The 22,924-nt window shown below is 48.4% G+C and overlaps 4 protein-coding genes across 7 annotated transcripts; 2 read left to right on the top strand and 2 right to left on the bottom strand.

Annotated features, from left to right (window-relative positions):
- The first annotated feature begins 1,175 nt into the window (after positions 1–1,175).
- On the top strand, positions 1,176–4,958 carry LOC113216481 (uncharacterized). Its single transcript, XM_052277543.1, has 8 exons — positions 1,176–1,492; positions 1,653–2,251; positions 2,348–2,557; positions 2,629–2,797; positions 3,000–3,266; positions 3,444–3,834; positions 3,923–4,506; positions 4,595–4,958. The coding sequence occupies exons 1-8, from the start codon at positions 1,364–1,366 to the stop codon at positions 4,832–4,834; spliced, it is 2,589 nt and encodes an 862-aa protein (XP_052133503.1). The 5' UTR covers positions 1,176–1,363; the 3' UTR covers positions 4,835–4,958.
- A 55-nt stretch (positions 4,959–5,013) lies between these two features.
- LOC113214414 (sodium/potassium-transporting ATPase subunit beta-1-interacting protein) lies at positions 5,014–13,481 on the bottom strand. Of its 3 annotated transcripts, XM_052277545.1 has the most exons (8): positions 13,259–13,481; positions 12,673–12,810; positions 12,430–12,507; positions 12,157–12,351; positions 11,999–12,059; positions 7,493–7,654; positions 7,024–7,419; positions 5,014–6,912 (listed from the first exon to the last, which is right to left on the bottom strand). In XM_052277545.1, the coding sequence occupies exons 1-8, from the start codon at positions 13,310–13,312 to the stop codon at positions 6,449–6,451; spliced, it is 1,548 nt and encodes a 515-aa protein (XP_052133505.1). In that variant the 5' UTR covers positions 13,313–13,481; the 3' UTR covers positions 5,014–6,448. The 3 variants fall into 3 exon arrangements, with proteins under 3 accessions (XP_052133505.1, XP_052133506.1, XP_052133507.1); XM_052277547.1 differs by lacking the exons at positions 5,014–6,912; positions 7,024–7,419; positions 7,493–7,654 and adding exons at positions 10,488–10,637; positions 11,653–11,689 and having other exon boundaries at positions 13,259–13,475; XM_052277546.1 differs by lacking the exons at positions 5,014–6,912; positions 7,024–7,419; positions 7,493–7,654 and adding an exon at positions 8,117–10,637 and having other exon boundaries at positions 13,259–13,474.
- A 33-nt stretch (positions 13,482–13,514) lies between these two features.
- LOC113214416 (proteasome assembly chaperone 4) lies at positions 13,515–14,460 on the top strand. Of its 2 annotated transcripts, none has more exons than XM_026433772.2 (2): positions 13,515–13,666; positions 13,977–14,460. In XM_026433772.2, the coding sequence occupies exon 2, from the start codon at positions 13,991–13,993 to the stop codon at positions 14,366–14,368; it is 378 nt and encodes a 125-aa protein (XP_026289557.1). In that variant the 5' UTR covers positions 13,515–13,666; positions 13,977–13,990; the 3' UTR covers positions 14,369–14,460. The 2 variants fall into 2 exon arrangements, with proteins under 2 accessions (XP_026289557.1, XP_026289558.1); XM_026433773.2 differs by having other exon boundaries at positions 13,588–13,673.
- Positions 14,461–15,843: 1,383 nt separating this feature from the next.
- LOC113214417 (uncharacterized) lies at positions 15,844–20,475 on the bottom strand. The gene is made up of 11 exons (XM_026433774.2): positions 20,339–20,475; positions 19,962–20,230; positions 19,660–19,728; positions 18,751–19,036; positions 18,467–18,615; positions 18,334–18,378; positions 17,698–17,807; positions 17,117–17,538; positions 16,880–17,053; positions 16,593–16,813; positions 15,844–16,518 (listed from the first exon to the last, which is right to left on the bottom strand). The coding sequence occupies exons 1-11, from the start codon at positions 20,430–20,432 to the stop codon at positions 16,336–16,338; spliced, it is 2,022 nt and encodes a 673-aa protein (XP_026289559.2). The 5' UTR covers positions 20,433–20,475; the 3' UTR covers positions 15,844–16,335.
- Positions 20,476–22,924: the final 2,449 nt, after the last annotated feature.

Below are 22,924 nucleotides of genomic sequence, written 5' to 3'. Positions count from 1 at the left end.
GCAGCTCCAGGGCGGTGCCAGCGTCTCCTTGATCCTGCCCTCGAGCGGCTCCACTGGGCTGCCGAAGGGTGTCATGATCTCTCACGACAACCTACGGGAAGCTGGGGCAGGGCTGGGGGAGGGGTGGGATTCAAATTCTTGAGCATTCCTTCGCCTTCTCCTGCCTCGCCATTTCACCCCCTCCATATAATCGCCTCCTTATTGCGGCTTTAGAGGAGAGGGGGGGGGTGCAGAGAGAGACAGGGGAGGGAGACCGCGAGAGACAGAGACAGCTATTATCAATGCGTCACGGAGTGCAGCAGGGGCGAAAAATGTTGCAGGCGCCGATATTTATAGCACACAGGGGGTGGGGGTTCAAGTTCAAACGCCCCTCCCATTCATGGCTCTTCTAAAGCAACCAGGTCAGAGAGAGGTCTGATGAGTCACAAACCCTGATAAACGTTGTGTACCAAACAGAAAACAGTGCGATTGGAAAAATGGCTAGAATGTTTCAACGACTCGAACCTTTGCTAAGATATCATGGAGGTCTCACCTAGAGCCCACAACATGACACCACTCCAAGAGCACGTGGTTGCTGATCACTTCCTGGTTGTTTTTGCGATCGCGTGTGCGTGCGTGTCTGTGAGTGCGCGCGCGGGCGCGGGCGCCCTGACAGTCATGACCCGTCTGGGGCAGTAGCCTATCACTATCAACAAGGCGATTCATAAAAATTATCTTTGTAAAATGGACGTAAAAAGAGAAAGGGAGTTGAACTTGGCGCTCTCGTGTTTATATCCCTTATCAGCAAGTCCAACCACCACCCCCCCCTTCCCCCTTTCCGTCTGGCTACTCCAAGCAGCGGACAAGCGGACATCCAGTTGTTTACAACCAAACGTTAAAATTTTAATACCGTATAAATGCACCACTCTGACGTGCGTATGCCTGCCACTTCAAAAAGAAGCGCACCCCTATTCTTCTTACCTTTATCAGTCGAGGCCGTGGTCACTCCGAACGTTTGAACTGTCCCGCCTATCGCGACCCACCTGCCTTCTCCATCGGTAGGGCATTACGCACGTGACCTCACCGACTGCGTCCGCAGAACTGTAGGGTTGCCTCTTTCTCTTACCTTCCGCCGCCTCCGCTGTGGGTCCGAGAGAGGCGCTAGTCATCACGTGGCTTTTTCCGGAGGCGCCCCTCAAGTCGTCTGGTCCGCCTGATCGGCCTGATCTCCGCTGCTGCTGCCGCTACCAGGGCCACCAGAACGGCAGTCGACGCGCAGGGCCAGCACGGAGCACATCGCCCACCCACCGGCCGCACACACCGCCCGGCCCCGACCCGCAGTTCACTTCGTTAGACGATCCGTGAACATCGAACGTGCAGCACCATGGGCAGCTCCTCCTCCAAGAACGGCGGCGGCCAGGCCAAACCGGTGCCCGTCGTGGAAGTGACGTGGTGCACCGTGCACGAGTATGTGGCGGCGCGCATCCAGGAGCACGGCGACAAGGTGGCACAGGTGAGCGGTGAGGAGGGTGCGGAGCAGGTCGGCTCGTCTTTGTTTTCGAGTCATTATGTATTGTCGGGCTGCTTGTGCGAACTTTTAAATCTAAACTTTGCGAAAGGGGTTGCGCGCTGTGGCTCTTACTGGTTTTGTTAACGCGAACTGGTCGCTGCAGGTGGACGCCGCGACTGGGGAGACTGTAACGTTCGCCGCCATCCTGGAGCGGTCGGCCGCCCTGGCGGCCGGGCTGGTTGCGCGCGGGCTGCGCCCGGGAGCGACGACACTCGTCATCGGCGAGAACAGCGTGCACTACCCGTGGGTGCTGCTCGGGGTGCTACGCGCGGGCGGCACGGCGCACCTCATCGACCCGCGCAGCACGGCCCGCGAGGTGGAGCACGCCGTCGGCATCTCCAAGCCGAGCCTGGCGCTCGTGTCGGCTGCCGTGTCCAAGGAGCGCGACGTCACCCGTGTGCTCAGGAACACCGTCGGGAGCGTGCTGGTTTGGGGAGCCAATGGGGACCAAGGCCAGGACGACCAGGACCTCCCCGAAGGCATCGCCTCGCTGGAGCGCCTGCTCGTCAGCCCCGCCAAGTCGGCCGCGTCGGTGCCGTGCTCGCCGGTTAGCGAGGCCAAGACGCCCACGGGCCCGAGCGCCGCGGACGGCGTGCACGTCGAGGGCGCGTCGGTGCTCACCGTCAAGGACGTCCTGACGCCGGGACTCAGGATTCCAGTGGCGCCCCCACCGACGCCCACCTCCCTGAGCGCCACGTATGGGTAAGTAGTTGGTGGCAACGCCGTGTTTTGGCCTGATGCGTCCTACGTTTCTCCCTGTTTTGCCCGACTCATGAGCCCTGACGCTTGCCCCGACAGCGACAGCTGTTCGCCGTCCTCCGTGACCTCCCCCCTACAGTCGATCCTCCCTACGGCCGTGGAAGGCGTGCCTCGGGCGGATGGTAAGAGCGTTCCGCAGCTCCAGGGCGGTGCCAGCGTCTCCTTGATCCTGCCCTCGAGCGGCTCCACTGGGCTGCCGAAGGGTGTCATGATCTCTCACGACAACCTACTAGCGGCGCTCGAGCTCGGGTGAGTCAACCAGACTTGAGGCTCGTGCATTCTTCTGAGTGAACTATCCTGAATAAAATGTTCTTCGACAGGCCCATCTTCATCAAGGACAAAGACGTGGTCGCGGGACTGTCGCCGTACTTCCACGCGTACGGCGGCGTCTTGATGCTCATGGCGCTGTGCGCCGGGGTGCCCATGGTTGCCATCAGCCGCTTCAGCATGAGCGCCCTTCTCGGCGCTGTCAAGGAGCACAAGATCACGGTGAGCGAACACTCAAAGGATTTCTTTCCGGCGCAGCCATGGTCATCCCCATCCCAGACAAGCTGAATTCATAGTTTTCATATAATTTTAACTATGTACCCTTATTCATTCATCAAATAAGAGTGCATTGCTCTCTTGACGCCCCCCCCCCCCCCTCAATACTTTGTCTCTCGGATTTCAATATTTCCCGATCGCGCCGCAGGTGATGCATGTGGTGTCCTCACTCCTCGTCTCCCTGGGCAAGCTGCCCGTTGAGGCCTTGGCCGAGCTGTCCTCGCTGGAGCGCTTGTGGTCCGGGGCAGCGCAGGTGTCGCCGTTGGTGCAGAGCGCGCTCCATTCTCGTCTCCCCGGCGTCTCGCTGCACCACTCGTACGGCATGACGGAGACCACCTTCACGACCTTCTGTGGTGAGGTGCGCGCCGACAAGCCCGGATCACCCGGCACTCTCGTGAAGGCCATGGAGTGCAAGGTGAGTAGTTTTACTTTTGGTAGGGACGCTGAAACAATTGACTCCTTCAATATTACGAAGCCGGTGCATCAAATCCGTGTCGGTTGGGATCGAAAAGTCTCTGCACTCTGACAGATTATTTATTCTTGACTGGAGTTTTGTTTTCCTCTTTCTACAAAAATCCCCTTTTCTGATAAGGTTGTCGACCCGGAGTCCAACAAGCCGCTGGCCATGGGGGCGCGCGGTGAGCTGTGCTTCAAAGGCCCCATGGTGACCCGGGGTTATCTCGCCAACGCGGAGGCCACCGCCGAGGCCTTCGACGCGGACGGCTGGCTGCGTTCCGGTGACCTGGGCTACGTGGACGAGGATGGCTACTTCTACGTGGTGGAGCGACTCAAGGATGTCCTTAAGTACAACGGGCACCAGGTGTCGCCCTCTGAGCTGGAGGCGCTGCTCATCACGCACCCGGCCGTGTGCGAGGCGGCCGTCATCGGCGAGCCCCACGAGTACGGCGAGGCGCCGCGCGCCCTGGTGCGGGTGGCCGACGGACATCGCGTCACTGAGGAGGAGCTTTGCCAGTTCATATCGGGTGAGAATGTGCTCAAGTTCCGCAACTCGTGCGTTGGAGTCTCTAGCTGTTTGATTCTGTGGATCTGACTGCTCCTCTTTCCCCGCAGGCAAGGTGGCACCGCACAAGCAGTTGCGGGGCGGCATCACCTTCATGTCTGTGCCGTTCCCCCGTACGGCCAGCGGCAAGCTGCAGCGCAAGAAGCTCCGCGCCCTCCTCCAGGACGCTGACGACTCTTTCAACTCGTCCGCGTGCTCGGACCCTTCCTCGCCGACAGCCGCCCCGGCCCCGGTAGAGTTGCCGGTTGCAGAGCAACCGCAGCCCGCCTCGTCGGTGGAGGCGCCGGCCCCAGAGGCGCCGGTCCCGGTCCAGGTCACGGCCGCGGCGCCCCAGGACGCCACCCCGTCGGAGCGGCTGATCGCTGCCGAGGCTGAGGTGACTGCGTCGGACAGGGTGGCCGCAGAGACGCTCGAGGACGCTCTGGAGACGCTCGAGTCAATCACAGGCGCTGCGATGTCGCCCGAACCCCAGGGCGAGCAACAGTGCCGCCCGTCGCTCGCGTCCATCAACACGTTGTCCACCATCTACTCCGAGTCCCCGGTCAGCACGCCCCCCTCGGCGTCTATACCCTACACACCAGAGGACGTATTTGCAACACCGTTTGCAGTTGCTCGGCTCAAGGAAGCAGCGCAGGTGAGGCACCATGATGTTATTTGACGTGTATGCTACGAGCTTTTAGTTTGCCATTACCTAAAACCCCTCGCTTCTGGACTCTTTCTAGGTGCCGTTGCCAGCATCCGAGCCGAACTCCCCTGCTGGGAACCTCCTGAATGGAAGCTCTTGTTCCATCCCTGCGGATCTGGCTTCGCCTCTTCAAGCCATGAACCTTCTGGACGACACTCAAGGCACTCAAGGCACTCAAGGCACACCAGGCTCAATGGGCTCCGCTCTAATGGACCTGGTATCCCCGCTCGAATCAAACATTTATGATCAGTCCACTGCAACATCACCCCAATCCTAACCACTACTTTAACATTTGTTACATTCTCATATTATTTTATTAAGTTTTAATATTTTAATATTTTATTATGATTCCTTTATAAACTGTACTATATGCATAACTAATAAATACATTGTTTACCTAAGGTTCTGGGCTTTTTGGCTTCTAAATTGTAACCAGTAAATGAACAAGACAGTAGCTACTTTCAATTAAAATTTAATCCAACGTATCACAGTGGACATTTCAACACCAATGACGTGCAGTTCTGTGCAAAAACTATCCGTCTAAGTTTAACTTAAAGCAAAGACATTTCTCTATTTGGTGCACTGCTGCGTAAGACTGAATCTCATGTGCCACATACAGTACCTAGTAGCACTGGATTACAAGGAAAGAAATAAAGCAAGCTAAGTCCCAGAGCAGATCCAACCAGGATGCTGGAACCAATTCACACATCACATAAAATAAATGTGCAAATGTTTAATTTATGGTATACTACTGAACTGGGTATATTTTTGGCCAGTCTGGCGGGGACAACAATTTACAAAATTTACATAAAGGAACATTTATCTCATGAAAATTAAATTTAAATAAATATAAAACATGTTATAGGCTATACCTGTATAGAAATAAGTTAATTTACAACATAAAATTAAAATGCATTAAAGCTAGTCATTTGATTTGTAAAAAATGCTCATTAATACAAATTGTACACTGAGGAGCACAGATTCCAATGAGAGGTAAGACCACACAACTCATAAGGAAGTTTTGAAGTTCCAAGAAATGTGCTGATATAAATGCTCCTCAGCCTCAGGCAGTGATTTACTAATTTATCATCACAAAGAAAAATAATGTATAAAAATTTGTAGATCTATGACTAAGATGACTTATGGCAAGAAAATCTTTCCATAAGTCAGTGAGATCATATTCCTCACCAACACAGATCAAGTTCTGATCTGCAACAATAACAAAATAAGAGAATTGCATGGATGGTCAACGGCTATACTCTAGATCACTAATGCACTGGCACTATACATTAATACACTATACAATAAGACACATTGTGTCCAAAATTCACATTTTCATATGAAAATAAAGCTTTAAGTAGTGGGAAAATACTTTCAAGGAAAAAGAAGAGGATGTTGAACAAATAAATTACAAACCTCTTAGTTCCACATAACTATCCTTAGATAAAAAAAATATAAAATTACATTTTGAGGGAAATTCAGTCTGAGATAGCTACTTGACATCAGTCAAGAAATGAATTTATTAAAAAAGTATAAGATAAAAAGCTGCATAAAAGCAATGTTCAAGATAAGACAGGCACATAGAAATCGGTCAGAATCATACATTTACTTGACTTAGAAATTGTAATATAGAGAACACTGCGGGCTCAGTAAAAAAATTAGGGACACGAATGTAATTTACTTTCATTAATGGCAAGATTCACTGAATATATAAGGTTTAGTTCTCCAAGCATAGAAAAGTGCAGGACACACTTTATGATTTGTATGGGTGACTCCTTAATGCATTGGTTCAAATTACATTCCTGTTCCACTACACAATAACTGAAGGAAATAATACATATGCATCAGATGTTCCCACTTTTCTGACTGGACCCGAGTGTTCTCCCTACTGTCATATCACTGTTTCAGAATCAAGATTTCCTTGGGAACGATAAGCAGGTGGACCACTACTTAAAAAAGCCGCATTTCTTAATGATTGTCTCCCATTGTTCTGACTGCGTCTGTATGAGTTAACAACAGGTACCTGAGCAGTTGCCTGGCCATAATTATTTGAAGGACTCAAATGACCAAGAGCACGAGCTCCATGATAGTTGGAGTAGCTTGATCTGGCAGATGGAGGGCGGTTGTAAGAATCATCATCATCATCGTCATGGTTTGCCAAAGATTGGTTGGAACTCTGCTGATATAATGGATTGACATGTCCAGATTTTCTCCAATTGTTTCCACCCATAATCATGGTAGTAGAGGGTGGATTGTCTTGAGATATAAGCAGGTCAGTATGTGAAGTAGATTCCACAAAACCTGGTCGAGATTCATTGGATGTTGTTGAGTCTCCTAGCCCTGAGAATGTTTGTCCTGCAGAACACAAAACAATTAGGTACAAAATATTTTCTTTTTAAGGAAATCAAACACATTTAACTCATTTGATTTGTTTTGTCATGTGGGCTAAAAAAAACAATTACAAACCTAGTCTCATCATGCTGTGGGAAGGAGGGAGTTGAGGTGGCAACTGAGGCGGTAACTGAGGCGGTAACTGTGGTGGAAGTTGAGGAGGAAGATGATGGTTCAATTGTTGCTGTTGCTGTTGAATCAATAATCTTGTTACTGGATTTTGGTGCTGAGGTTGAGATCTATTCTTTCGGCCAGATGATCTTAATGATGATCGAGCAGACATGCCACCACTGCCCTGCCTCCGGTGTAAAGTTGGAGGATGCTGACTGTGAGATGACGTACTCCTTCCTCTCAGTGTTCCACTGCTGCCAATACCCAAACTGGTGCCACGAGAATTCACACTTCGTCGTTTGACCCTTCTCGGGGTCATTGGTCTTGGCGATAACTGTGGTCCTGGTAGTCGAGCGTTCCCTAAATGACATATGATAGAGTGGATGATCGATCATTTTATGATAACCATGCAGCAATGTCTTAGTTTCCTTACCTGGAAGTGTTCCATGACTCCTTAAATTTCCATCCAGACTCTCATCCTCATCTTCCTCGGTGTACTGATCATCATTGCGATCTGTTTCATGAGGATGAGGGGTGTACTCTATGGAGTACAGAGAAGCAGGGCGGACAGCGCTACTACCTTTTTTACTTGATGCTGCGGAAAATTTTAAAACTTTAAGCTCAGGTCCCCTTTAAAATACTACTTCATTACTTCACTTTTAGCTATTATGGTGTTTCCAATTTGACATAATTTACAACAAGAACATTTACTGTCCAGTTAGTTAACAAAAATTAAGGGTGTGTCAAAAGTTGCTTACTTTGTAGTTTTGGGAAACACAATCACCATCACATTGGAGAGAAAAACGTGCACCAGCATGCAAACAGTTAGTGAACCATGCAAGAGCTGCAAAGGAAAAGACAAACCACCAGATTCTGATGAAAGACAACAAAAGAAACCTTTGATGTAGGTTCTGATGAAGTGTATTATTCACACGATGAAACGATCAGTTCAATGTTTGTGCGATGCACAGTGCTTTTGAAGAAATGGGAGGGAGGCTATGCAGCATAGAGGAAAAGTAATGGATAAAGAAAAGATGAGAGAAGTAGGAACATCTAATTGAGATTTCAACTGTTATATTTCCATTTATAAATAGGTAGTTCACAAAGTCTCTGCACTGGAAAAAATCAAAATTAACAAAATTGATCTTAAATGATAAAATTTCATAATAAAATCAACTTAACATGACATGATCATTATCACAGGCAAATTAAAAACAAATGAATGAAATGGCCCTAGCACCATAAGGGTTTAAAGAAATTTGTGAATGATATCCAGAATTCTCTACAATATCATTTGATGTCAATCATTCATGGTCCAAAATATCCACAGAAAAGAATCACCACTCACAATGACAAGATAGGGCAATTTGTGCATGTCTTGGCATAAAATCCTAAAACTCAGATAAGACACAGTAAAGATTGTAAAGATTATTGATAGCAAAGGAACACAAAGAATAAATAAATAACAAAGGCATAATAACACATCTTGCAAATTTGAAAAACTTAAATCACTAAAAGGTACATGTAAACAAAAAATATTGTAAATTTCACTAAGATATGTTCATACAGAGGTTGGTATAGATAGTAACAGCTCCAAACCTATAAAACAGCTATAAAACCAGGAGTTTGCTTCACAACACAAAGTGGCAGTGATGTAGTCTAGATAAGGAAAAGACGGATGAGGTTGGCAGCTGTGAGCTTTATCCTTGTATTATTTTTAAAAAAAGCAAACTCACACACACACACACTTACACTTACAAGACAGTGTTGCAAGTAATCTGAACAAGTTTCTGGATTCATGAGTCAGGAAAAAAACCTGCTATTACGTACATAGATAGTTATGAGGTTATGCTAACCAAAGAAAAAACGTTCCCAGTTTTTAGACGATACCTACAAAATGGGAAGAGTGATTTTGATGATTTAGAGCTTTTGTAAAGATAAGATGCCACAAAGTTTTCATATCTCTGTTACCAAAAGTGTTACTTCTTGTGCCCTAAAATAATTTTCTTAACAATGGAGGCTTATTAAATATTAATTAGCGATCATTTCTAACAAAAATTATTTTGGGGCACAATGAGTACTCTGGTAACTTTTGGTAATAGAGTAACAAAAGTAAGGTGGCCATTCTGGAGAATATTGGCTGAAGACTGAAAACATTTATCATTATGTAAGAATGCCCGCATGACCTGAGAACAATGAAAGAAATATACCAAATATGAGAAAGTATTGGGGCAAGTAAGTACAATGGCAACAGAAAACAATAAATTTAGTATTGTCAGATAATTTTTAAAAGTCAACTTCAAACATCTGAACCTGAGGGAAGTAGTTCAGTGTCTAAATTTTTTGAATCTACGTGAATTTGAAGTCATACAAAATGTTGGGATAAATTTAATAGATGAAAAACTACCACACATTGAAATGCAATAGAAGACTATACAGGTAACTACTAATAATTTAATAAAAATTATGGATAGATAGATAATAATTTACTTCAGATGAATGACTCTTAGGAAACCACATTTCAATTCAGAAAGATGAGGTGCATCTTAGCATCTTCTTAAGTTGAGCAAAATTAAATAAACAACAACAACCTTAAAACTTAAGAATAGTAACCTAAGACTTTGCCAAGAGCTGGGCTGGAGCAGTAAAGGCCTTATTAGAAAGTCATAAGAGACAATTCTCTACAATATCTTCCACACATATTCAGCAAACATGAATGGTGCAAAGCAAGCAATAGTACCTTGACAGAAGTTAAAGGTTCAAACATACAAACAAGTTGGTATATGATTCAAATTAATTTTTCACAAACAGGATTTAATTTATATGTTAGATATCAGTGCCTGGTTTGGTGGAGGACTCCTCATTCAAATTACCCAAACTCTTCTAAATTAAGAAAAAAAATGCATATCGCATTGTCTTGAAAAAGTTCCTGGTCCCATTGTTTAGACAATTAGAAAAAGACAACAGGAAAATGGCACACAATTACAAATACAGATTTCTAAATCTAATCATTCGGACTGATGTCATATATAAATAGGCTATGGCACAGATTTCATTGTTCAGACTTCAGCAGGCAAATATAATTTTCCCAGTATCAGACGATTAAAAAAAGTCTATATCCCATTGTCAGAATGAGAAAATAGTGCCTCAAACAGTAGGCTTAGACAATCAAAACCAAATTGTATTAAAAGTAAAAAAAATATCCCAGCCATTACATCTTCATGAAAATCAGTCGAATCTTGTCACATGAACAGAAAGAGGTCTTGGTTTTAAGTGTCGTAAACGTTGTGGGGGCAACATTCGCGAATCTTCTATATGAAAGTTCTTATGATCTCCACTCCCACTAATACCAGCTTTGTTTAGGTACAAATCAGACCGACACATTCGTATAGAGTCACCACTGCGTGGGAGGGAAAATGCCCTAGGTTGAGCTAATGAATCTTGTCTACTTGCTGCTAAGCGCAGCTGACTTGACCGCAAGAATGACTGGGAGCTGTTGGTCGGCACACGAACATAAGTAGGTCGAAGATGAGTCAAGTGCTGAGGACTTTTCGTTTCAAAGCCTCCAAGAAAGTCAACTGAAACCAAGACAGCCAATCCCGGAAGATATCAGAAATTTGTGAGAATGGTGGAACAGCATGACACTATTTTAGCATAAAGGAGTAATTCCTCAAAAGAGACGACTTTCATAATGTGTACGCCTCAGAAGATGCAGATAAGGTCAAATAACACAAAAAAATTAGCTTTTCTATTAATTAAAGTCTCATAGCAATACGATTTAGTTTATAATACCCATGCACACCAACGAATAACTACATTTCCTAATGTAAACAACAGCCAATTTTTAAAAATATAATTCAAATGTCAGCATAGCAAAAATAAAAAATGAAATAAAATAAGGATGTGCATTAGGTATTTGAGTTAAAACAACATGTTCTACGCTCCTTCCCAGTCATAATCAATAAGTACATCTTAAAAAAGATGTGCTGCAATAGAAGATCTATGACCCATAATGTGTAGAACCTATTATAAAATGGTCAATGGTTATAACCAAATCATCCAAAGAAACCATGTGAAAGAATGTTGAGATGATCCTACAGCAATGAAGTCAATGAAAGTTGGAAATCTGGTAAACATACAGATGCCGAGAACAGATTTAAGTATACTTTTGGACAGAACACTTGCTGTAGTGTTAAATCAAGTTTTTAAAGTCAAGAAAGGGAGACTTCAGCAACACAAGTGTTGCAACAGAACAAACAAGCTTAAAAATGCTGAGATGGACAAAAATAAAATTCAGGGATTGGAATGGAAGCAATATAGTCAAGCAAAAGAAGTACAAAAATTTAACACTAGAGCATAGCTGAAATAAACTATGAATAATAATAGAAGACAATTAAGAATAAAAACAAATTAAAGGTTTATGACAGTATCAATCGTTGTCAATCAGTATTCTAACACAAAAGATAAGTCAAAAATGCAATTCTCAAATATTTGTTCCACCATACACAGAAGGGTAAAATAATCAAATGATATGAACGTGCACAGTAGAAGTACCTTACTGAAATAGGTTAACATGCTCCATCTCCGACTTACCACACCATTTGAGAGTCAAATCCACCAATAAAATCAACTGAAACGAACACCAAATTAAGAGATTCATAGAGTTGATTCAACAAGATCTTGAAAATATGGTGGGCACATTTAAGAGTCAAAAATGAAGAGTCATGCTTTAGAAATTTGACCTGAAAGCTTGGGAGTGTAACTTAATTAATATGAATAGGATTATGACATGAAAATTAAGGAAGAACTACAAAAGCTTCCACCATGAAGAATTCATACCTACAACCTCAAATGTTAACAGGAAAATGTTAGTTTTAGGGGAGCCATCACCATTAAGCATCTTACATGTGGGTTATTTAAAACCAAAGAAAATACTCACAGCTGTCATCCTCTTCTACAAAAATCCGGAGGACATGAATAGCTCCGCTTCCACCCAGAACCTGAGTCAGATAAGATTTAGAGTCAGCTCAGCTCTAAATTTAATGAAAGAATAAACATTGTGTATATTTCCTATATCACATAGTGCAAACAACTTACAGCAAAAATAATCTGAATGGCAGCATGAAGAACTTCAATGTATTCATAAGTAAGAACACAACCCGAAACAGACTCAGGCCGTGGACCACAGGAGAAGTCTTCAGTAATGTTAGTGGTGTAAACTGGACGACATCCAAAACCATTTACTTCCCACCAACTAACACAGCCTGTGCCGAAATTGAGGGAACTCCCATTCTAGATAACAAAACAAAACATTAGAAAAATTTCAACTGCTTCCTCTTTAACTAGTTAAATGAAAAATTGTATATTAACCTTATCCACTCCAATGTTCAAATAAAAGCAGATTATAAAGATGTTCCATCCAATCCAAAGAGCACTCCAAACAGAATACTGAAAACACGAAAATTGGGCCATAATTTATTTATATATTAAGCAGTGTCTAGTGAGAAGTAAAGAAATCTTACAAATAGAAGAAAATAAATAAAAAAACAGGCATCAACATTATTGTTGTAAAACATATATAAGCTAACATAACATAAAAGCTAAGTTACTTACGGCAATAACATATTTAGGTCTGAACTGATGAGTCCCAAAAAATCCAAAAATCACAAATATTATTTGGAAGAAATTCGCTAAAATCGGTCCCCACAGAGTTCCAAGAAAATCGAAAACCTGCCTCTCTACAGTGGAAATCTGTAAAACGTAAAAAAGGAAGGATAAGTTAACTACCCAAGGGGATTAAATTTCATACAGGATGTATTAAAATGGCAGAATGGTTTGCTAGCTTGAAAAGGATGCGATGTGACATTGAAATCATTTTACAACGAAGTAATAAAGCAGAATGACTATAGCTTCAACATTCATAAAAGATTTGTTTGTGCAATGGTGCAATACATTTTGATTCAGAAATATCTCAGGTAACCTCTAAACCTGCTTTCCAGGGATCGTGACACCTGAGAAAAATAACATTAAAATTGTTGGAATGGTGGTTAGTGCTCTTTAAAGTGCTTTATACTGGAAACCCATCTACACTCTTACTAGGCATCGAACCACAAACCCACAAAGGGCTGAATGATGGACATTGGGACGCCCTTCAAATATGATTCATTTGCATTAGGCCTAAATGGCAACCCTAGCTTACCAGTTGCAAAATGCATATTGTCAACACGAAATGCCGCCTCGTACAAAGTCCCATGACATTTGGGCCGAACTGTAGTTGTAGGAAATAAAAATGCGAAAACGTTCGCGTATACTAGCTTAACATTATCGTTATGCTTAGCATAGAACTGTAACTTTTTATCGGGTATTAAGCGAACTTCCTTTGTAATGCACCTGCTGCACTGGCTCCACGGAAAACAAACACTTGTTGGCGCAAGCGCCGTTGCTCCTCCACAAAAAGCCGTTATTTGCAGTCGGTCCAGTCGGTCAGAAAATGCCCACTTTCTGGAACGTTCAGAATTTCGACAAGGCGGGGTGGCATCAGGTATGAGAATTTGTCGGCGGCAGTAGCAGAAGAAGAAAGCGGGTAGCGGGTGGAATGCTGAAAATGGTAAGATGTGAGTGTGTGTTTTGGATGATTGATTGTTTAAAATTTGTTATAGTCTTTGTGTAACCCGTTGGTGAATTAATAGTCACCTGTCCCATGATTTTCACCGTTTTAATACGTGCTGGTCAGATCCATGTAACTCATTTTCTGCCTCTTACACAAGCTGTTGTGTCATAGTAAAATCTTTGTTTTGTATTTGCTTTGCTCTACTGATATATGTTAATTAATGATATACATTGAAGCGAAGTCGATCATCCGTTCTCTCACGACCTGAAAACTATTTAAAGTAGTAATAACAGTATTTTTTTTTCAGCTAGTAGCTGAACAATGGAAGTAGCGACAATTGAGTACTGTGAACCCAAGGTCCTAGGCCATGGCTTTTCTTTTAAAGCCTGTGAGCAGGCAATCTTAGTGAAAGCTTACAAACTGGACAAAGGCCTTTTTCTTTGGATTGGCTCACTATCACAGCCAGTTCTAGAGGACCTTGCATTGTCCATGTCCACACCCTATGGACAGGACCCCCTTCAAACTAAACTCCTCGGAGATGTATTGAATATGTCATCGATGAATCTTGGAGCCCGTCTCTCGAAGAAGTTGGACAAACCCGTGTATGTGAGCTTCAACATATCAATGGACAAATTGTCTCTACCAGCTATAGAAGCTGGCATTGTTGAAGAGATGAAAAAATTTCCTCTGCAGTTTTAGAAGTTTGGTGGGAATTGTTTTATCAACAAAGACATTCTACTTGGCATGTTATAAGTAATGTCACGTTTGTGTCATTAAATTTACAATAATCATATGTTGTTCCTACCTACCCATTGACAAGATGATTGTGCAAAGTGACAGAGGTTCTAGCACATCAGTGAATGAAGATGAGGGACATACTGAAGCAGAAACAAAAATGACAACCATTTTAGATTTGCCGGATGAAGTTCTAGCTATGATCTTTTCTTATTGTGATGCCACCCAATTGATTCGTGACCTGTGCAGTGTCTGTCATCGGTTTCGAGATGTGGTCCTCACTGATGTAGTTGTATGGAAAGATGCATATTTCACGTGGGATGTGAAAAATCCCAATTTGAGTCTCTTTTGTAACGTAGTCTCCAACTCTCCTGCTATTAAGTGTATTCGTATAAGACACCCTGGAACAGTAAACGATACTCACCTGTTACGTTTGTTCAAGGAAATAATTACAAATCACTCAAAGTTGCGCACAATAGAACTTGAATGTTATGAACCTTCACATGGATATAGTACTGAGCTTTTCAATGGTTTGCGTGAAGGTTGTGGTGAAACATTGCAACATTTACGTCTTCAAGGACCGCTGCTAAGAAGTGCAATTTCAAGTATTTTTCATTTCTCTATGATGACTACTTTAGAATTACATGATGCTGCAAATGTTCAAGGGAGTGATTTGCGTGAGCTCTGTGACAAATGTCCAATACTTAATTGGATATCTTTACCTAGAGCTACGTACATAAGAGACTACGATCTGGAATATTTCTTTGAAAGAAAGCACTCCATGCTTGTTGGTTTTGACCTTTCAGGATTTATGATAAGTGATAAAGCGATGGTGAAACTTTATGATGCTCCTCGTTTAGTTCATGTTAGTCTACGAGATGCCCGCAATTTGAACTGGGGAACCTTCTCGATGATGAGAACTTTACGAGAAATACGGTTTGTCAGACTGAGGCGCTTGAGAGTGACTGGTCTTGCACTGACATCCTGGCTGTCTGGTTCAGGCAATCTTAACCAGCTACAGCTATTGGACTTGCAATATGGATATTACTTAGGTGACTGTGTAGCATTAATGATATCATTCTTCTGTCCAAATTTACGGTACCTATACCTAGGTGGTGTGCCTTCCTTAACAAAACGTGTATGTGAAAGAGTTAAGGAAAATCTGCCTAATTTACTTTACTTTTGTTGTGATCTTATTCCGACCCCATGACGATATCTCATATTCCGGGATAAAATTCTAAGAAATAATTCAGGTTGGATGCTAACTTGACTGCCTGCAAACTTTTTAAAACCTATTTCAGACTGACTGCAAATATTTTTCTTGGAATATTATTCTGGAATTAGATTGTCTGGTTTTGGGTGACTGTATAACTCCTGACTGTATCTTTAATTGTGTTAAATTTATGGTAAGTAGTACTTTTGTACTTTTACTGTACATGTACTATCAAAGGTCATTTTTATTCACATTTTTTCTAGACCTGGCACATTACTTAACATTTTTACATGTACAGTTGTTACTTTTTATTAATCTTTGTACTTATTATAAGTATACTGCATCAATCATAGAGGTCTTAGTGTTGTACTTTAGGCTGCTTCATTCCACGGTTTGTATTGAGGATAGGCACAGCAATTACTTATCATGCAAAGAAATAATAAAAAAAAAAGTTCCAACATTAAATGCTATTTGATTTTGACCTCTTCTACACCTCTGCTGAGAAAATTTAAGAACATAATCAGAAGATCAGCATTATTTCATGTGAAATATGAAACCATGATGAAACCAAGTTTCAAATAACACAGAAAAGTTAATATAATATCACAGATACTTATCTTTGCTAAAATTGTTCTGCACTGTTCTAGTCGGCAAAGCACATAGATGCTGACACAAACAGCGCCTCACCAGTACGGACGCTTTGAGCGCCAACTCGTCTTTAACTTGCACGCATTAGACTCGGCACCATGGCTGCCAGGACCAAGATGAGGTATATCACCGAGGCTACTCTCTCCAGGACCACGGCCAGCATGTGCCAGTCCCTCCGCGCCTCCTCCGCGTCCATGGCGTCCAGCATCTCCAGGACCTGCTCTGTTGGGGTGCCGCTCGGGCACGCGCGCCACTGGAACACGGTTCAACAAGGTCAGTCGATAGATTAAACCTCTCTTTACTGTTCGCCGCGTTCTAGTGACTGACCCGAGGCCGCTCCGGCGGGCCGTTGTGGCAGAGGAGGACCCTAGCGAGGGTCGCACTCCGGAGCAGCTTGTTGAGGGCGCGCGGCAGCTGGGGCAGGTGCAGCGGGGGCGGGCGGGGCGCCTCGAGCACGGCGTCGTCCACGCACGGGCAGCCGGCCCAGGGCAGAGTCTGCAGCAGCAGCGCCGCGGCCGCCACGGCCAGCGCCGCAGACAGGCAAGACACTGCTCAGGAGTGAGCCCAGTCCAAAGGTCAGGTCAGGCCCGTCGGACCGCGGGGGTGGTACGCACCAGACGACGGCGCCGCTGTGAGCACTGCCGGCGGAAGGGCGGCCTGCATGCTGAGCACCGCCACGGCGGTCATGAGCAGCGTGAGCGCGGCGAGCGGTCCTCGCGGCGGCGCCTCCGGGGAGCGCGGGGTAGGGGCTGGGCAGAGCAGGCCCAGCACGCAGCACGAGCACGCCGCTGCACACCAGAGGCTGGGTTCAACGACTTGTCGCGATGGGGTGGGCCGCGCAGTGAGCTTACCGATGTACGCGGCGAGGAACACGCCGGTGATCCTGGATCCGCGATGCCGCACCCGTATCCGCAAGAAGGATGCTCCACTACGAGTGTCCAGCTCCTCGCCCTCGGTATTGTTCCGCCCGGTCGCGTCCTGCGCGGAGTCATTGGCGGGCTCCACGGAGTGCGCAGCCATCCACGCCCACCGCGGGGCGTTCTCGGGGGCCGGGGAGTTGGGCGCCTCCAGGAGGACGAATGCCGGAGGCGAAGCGACGACGCCGAGGTCGCAGACGTACTCCTCCACCGCGCCGCCACCGCGTTCGAGGGAGCAGCGCGCCAGCAGCTCCACGGGCCCACGCGCGCGCAGCCGCCCGTCGGCGTCCAGGTGCAGTCGGAGGCCGCCGCCGAGCGCACCCCTCAGCAGGCCAGAGGACGCCGGGAGGACGGGGCTGTGGCAGCAGCACCCAACCGGTGGGTCGTAACATATCACGCCCCTCTCCCCCCAGACCCCATGAATCTCATTCCGTCACGACGGCAGCGGAGGAGAATTGTTATGATTTCTCCGTGGCTTTCTCGTGCAATCCCCGGGAGTGGGTAGTGCTACTCACTCTGCGACCTGGAGGTGCGGCAGCCAGACATCTGTTGGCGAGACCAATGCGGTGGCGTTGAGGCCGGCGAAGTCCGCGGGGGTCCACGTTTGTCTGTCGTCCTGCCACTCCTTGGTGTGGAGAAGGTACCGAGTCACTCGCACCACATTTAACTTCATTTCGAGCGAGCGCGAAGAGCGCGTGCTCATGCGTTCGGGAGAACTACGTAACTCTTGATAGGTGAACCTCCTTCCTCATACTGGGGCTGCCTGCACCCCCCCCCCCTCCCGAAATATTTGGCAGTTACACTGTACCACATGCACGCGTACAGATGGGTTGTAATGGATCATCCAGAATATGTACGTCCGTCATTCGCCGTTACAAACCTGCCAAGTTTAGCCTATACAAGCTGTCATAGCGCCTGGTAGGTGGGCAACGCATCGGCTGCCGTGCATGCGCGTACTGCGGGTGTGCCCACCCAGGGTCTCGCAGGCGCTAAGATCCCGTACTTTCCTGAATGAATCTGAAAAACCCCGAACATACTTCCTGGACGTTCCCTGCCTGCGGTGCAGCATTATACCGTGAAATCCGATCCCTACCGGAGCAGGGGGTTACCTCCAAGAGTCACGTTAGTTTCTTAAGCGATTCTCTCCCTACCGAGACGAGCGTTCCGAACACGGTCAGCACTCCCAGCCTGTCATCCTGCAACAGTCCATATGCATAGCTCGTGAATGCCCGGGACAGTGCGAGGGAGAAGGAGGTGGAGCTGCACACTGCGGCGGTCACGCACCACGGCGAAGCGGTCCACGTCCAATCGCACCCGCACGTCCACGGCGTGGTGCGGCGGGGACTTCTTGTGGGGAACCAGGACGTGCTGACGCAAGCGTTCAGCCGGCCCCATCCACTCTGCGTCCAGCGCGCCGGTCGGCGACGTGTCGCCTGCGGGATGCCCCGGGTGGAGTAACGAAGTGAGCAAGTGAGCGCGTCGAGCACGTCCACAGGACAGGACACGTCCAAAGGCCAGTCCTCCCTCCGGCTGCCCTTTGGAATGGTACGTCTCACAATTATACTCGCCTCGATTTTCGCAACCGTAGAGCCACATGCCCTCCACGTCGGTCCAGGTGCAGAGGCTGAGGTAGCGCACGCGGAGGGGCTCCGGGTCGACCCAGGCCAGGATGGGCGCCCCGCCCGCCGGCCCCACGGCGAGGACGCCAGTGCGCAGGTCGACCAGCAGCCAGAAGGCGCGCAGCTCGGCGCCCGACACCACGCCCGCCGAGTAGTTGAAGGCGCGCCGCGGCGGCAGGGACGCGGGCAGGCGCCGGAAGTCGGTGTAGGTGTTGTTGCCCGCGCCGAGCACCACCTGTGTGGGTGGGGCGGGTGTCTAACCAGCGGACTGGACAAGGCTCCACGACCGCGAGAGCAGCCGGCTAGCCGGCTTGGGCGTTGTGGTATGCTCATGCTCATTGCCCAGGGAATTACTAATGACAAGGACGAGAGCTGTTCGCACTGCCTGTACTTAGTTAGACTCACTATCGGTGGACTTGGTGAATGAACCTTCCCCCACGACCCGGACCATGTCCTGCTATCGCGGGAGGGACGGGCGAGGGGCGGAGGGAGAGAGACGGATGTTGATTGCACACTGCTGCAAGACAAGGACATCAGCTTGCAGTTGCCGCGGGGCGTGCGGGACGCGGGCAGCCGCCGACCCAGCAGGACAAGTTGGGCATAAACAAACCGTGCAGAAAGGGTCACCGACCCCACCCGCGGTACACTCCGGGCCAGGGAGCTGCGCGTACTATGGTGCTCGTAGAGCATCGGACATGGATATGCCCAAAACGAGTCCGGAATCGACTAGTGAAGATGGGGTGTTCGCATTGAACCAAAGCTTTCCCTCTCTATCCCTCTCACTAGTCGTTTTCGGAGGCATATGGACATCCGATGCCCAACCGCTACAGGGCTCCTTTCTGCTCTGCTGGAACTGACCTCGTACGCTTCCCGGTCCGAACGCCTCTGCGCGCTGAGCAAGATGTGAGCGTCGCTCTCCGCCATCACCTGCAATCGCAAGCAGAGTCAACCATGAGCCGAACCAAGCGCACCGCCGATCAGCATTCTCTATTTCACGTTGTAACGTGCAGTGCCGTATACTTGCATCTCAGTAAACCCTTATACAAAAATACAATGCTACATTTCCGGATGCCTTGTGAAAAGTGGCCAAATACCTCTTTCTGACTGAGAAGCATCATCGCCCTCTAGCGATACCTTTCGGTGGCGCGCAGCGCACTCACATGAAAGCGCAGCACCAGCCTCTCGGGCAGCGGGGGCGGGCTGCTGCCGCTCGCCGGCGGCGACCCTCCAGGCCCGGTCGCGTTCCCCCTCATCGCCGGCGTCGTGTTGCCCGGCCGCAGGTGTGGCGGCGGCGTGGGCGCCGGGCCGGGGGCGGCGGGGGCGGGGTAGCCGTCCATTGGGTCCGTGTCCCCGGGGGTGGCGAGCGCTGCCTCCAGCGGTATGAACTGCCGGTAGCCGTAGCCCGACGTCAGGATGACCTGGCACCTCTCTGCGGCGCAAACACTGCAGCTGTAGGTGGCGGCCAGATCAAAAATGGACCACCCAAAGATGTTCTCGTCCGGAATAAGTTTGGACGAATGTCCTGCTTCTGCCTCACCCTGCCCCGCGGCGCTGGCCTCCCTCACGGCCTGGTTGACGGCGAGCAGGAGGGAGCAGCAGAGCAGCCCGGAGCAGCGCGTCCTCGGCGGCATGGTGAGGCCCTAAAGGAGGCCGCGCCGCGCCCCGCAGCAGACTGAGGCCGCGCCGGCCAGAGCCCCGCCTGCCCCGCCCGCGCCCCGCGCCTCCACGCGCGGCTGCCGCTATGCCCAGTTTCCGCCTGTCTCCCGGGCTGGAGGAGGCGAGGCGGGAGAGTTCTCCCCTTTCGAGCAGGATCCTCCCGGCCTGGTGTATTCGATCGTGGTTCTTCTACACCCCAGACGCGAGCTGCATGTTTCCGTTGGCCGTCATGCACCGGCTCAAGGTGTCGGCCGCTGCCCAACGTCCCGCTGACATCCGCGGGGCACGTGCTCTAGGTCGCTTCGCACACATGTGCGCTGGAGGTGCTCACTGGGGTGAGTCTAGCTGCCCTCTCTCGCTCCCACCTGGACGGCCGTCTCGCTCGCAGAGTCTGCCCGGTCCACCCCCGCACAATGAGCGGAAGCGGCCGGGGCTCAGTGAGCCGCCGAGGCGGCCGGGCCCTCATTGCCCAATAACTTGATTTATGTGGCGAACGACAACAATGAGCCTGGACCGGAGAGGGGCCGCCGGGGGGTTAACCTTGCATCTTGGAACTTGAAAGGAGGAGAGGAACACCCCCTGCTCTGCCCTCCTGCTCTCTTGCCTCCACTCCCCAGCCGCTTTGCGAAACGGCTGACTTATCAGCGCAGTTTCAGTTTACCAACAGTATGTTGTTCTTTTTCCCCTTCTTTGTTTTTAAAAGAAGATAATAGTTTTTTGACACGTGATAAAAAAAGTTATGGTTGGGCCCGCAAGTTACTTTCAGACAGTACATCCCACTGCAGTGTAAAACGTAGAGTGACCTTTCTTTCCCGAATAGAGCGACGTATCGGCTTCATCGCACTGTTAGAGCGATTTTTGCGAAATGACTCAACATGAGTCTTCTTCGTAACCAAAAATGTCGCGGAAAGTTACTCCAACCGAGCGATGTAATTAATATTGCTCTCCCAAGAGTCGTCAAATTGGATTCACAATATCGCTCTATTTGCAGCGTATTTGGTCACTCCTTTACTTGTAGTGTGGCTGAGCAGGACGGATACGGCAACCCCCTTCAATGGCACACTGAACCCGTGGTCCACAGGCCTGTGAGAAATTAATAAAACTAATGGAATTGTTCTTAATAATTTCAGTTGTAGAATAAAGCAGTCGCGGGCAGTCGGAAACAAAACGTTACGTCAGCCGCGCGCGTCGAGTCTGGGGCTGAGCCAAGGGCTGAGGTTGGTTGGGGCTATGCCCGGGCCCGGACCTCATGACAGCGTTTACGTCACAAGTCCCGAAGCAGGGGAAAGACAACGAGGTTTAGGCAGGCGAAGGGGTCATTTATATTTCAATCCATTCTTTTAAGTAAACGGTGCCCAATAGAGGTAGAGAACCATGCCACCAGTCGCCAGATCGATGGGAACGTCCCCCCCCCCCACCTTCACCCTTCTTTCCAATGAAGTAAACACGTGCTTGAGGGACGACTTCCTTCTACCACGTACCGGCCTTTAAAGAAATCCCCTACAGTATAATTGAGGGTCGACAGTGTAGTTGTGAGTTGCAGCGCAGCGCGCCACCAGCAACAACGGTTTACTAAATACGGAAGGCCCAACGATACGGCGGCGGCCTCGGGGCCGGAGGGTCCTAGAGGGTCCTTAGGGCGCCGTCGATGACCCCGTGGCCTGTTGACTCACTGTTGGGGCCGCAGGGCCGGCGCGGCGCGGTTCAGCGCGGGGCGCGGCGGGGTGCTGGGCGACGCTGCAGGGCGCGGCGAGGCGTGGCGGAGCGCGGCGGAGGCGTGGCACCGTGGCGTCGGGTCAGCTTCGCCGCCGTTCTCTAATTTCATTTCCCTCCACCTGAGCGCGCAGATTAGTGCGTCATTCTGGCGTGTACGCGGTGCTCCGCCCGCGTTGCTCCGTGGTGCTCCGGCTGCACTGCCTGCGCCGCGCCCCGGTGGTGGCGTTGCGCGCCGTGGGAGTCGGGCGCCGCCGCCATAGCGCGCCCACCGCGGGGCGCATTGTGGCCGTGGAAGGAGGAAAGTAGGGGGAGAGGGGGGGGGGTCCAAATTGACCAGCCAATTAATTTTGGCGTGGATAAATATCGGGCAGAGCAACCCGAGGAGAGCGGGCCTAGTGAGTCCATGCACACCCCAAAAAACTGAGTTCTGCGACCAAGTATCCACTTCTGATTCTAGATTTTTCAAGTACACATCACTTGAATCGAGACATATATATGTGCACTTGAAAAATCAATGACCAAGTACAATGAACAATGTGTCCAAGAACTCAGTTTTGTGGGTTCACTGGCCGGGTCCGGCAGCGTTCTGGTGCGAGCAGAATAGTTTGCTTTTTTGTCGGGACATTACTCGCACTTTGTATATATTAAACAGCCATATAGGCTCGGGGCAAACTATGGATTTGTACACCACCACCCCTTAAAAATAAAATATGACCAGTTTGTATTTGAACAATCACACGACGGCGCATGT

Source organism: Frankliniella occidentalis, unplaced genomic scaffold (assembly GCF_000697945.3).
Source record: "Frankliniella occidentalis isolate FOCC.00 unplaced genomic scaffold, Focc_3.1 Scaffold10, whole genome shotgun sequence".
In the NCBI taxonomy this organism is placed as follows: Eukaryota; Metazoa; Arthropoda; class Insecta; order Thysanoptera; family Thripidae; genus Frankliniella; species Frankliniella occidentalis.
The sequence above is the reverse complement of the archived record's forward strand: the minus strand, read 5'-3'. Positions and strand labels throughout refer to the sequence as shown.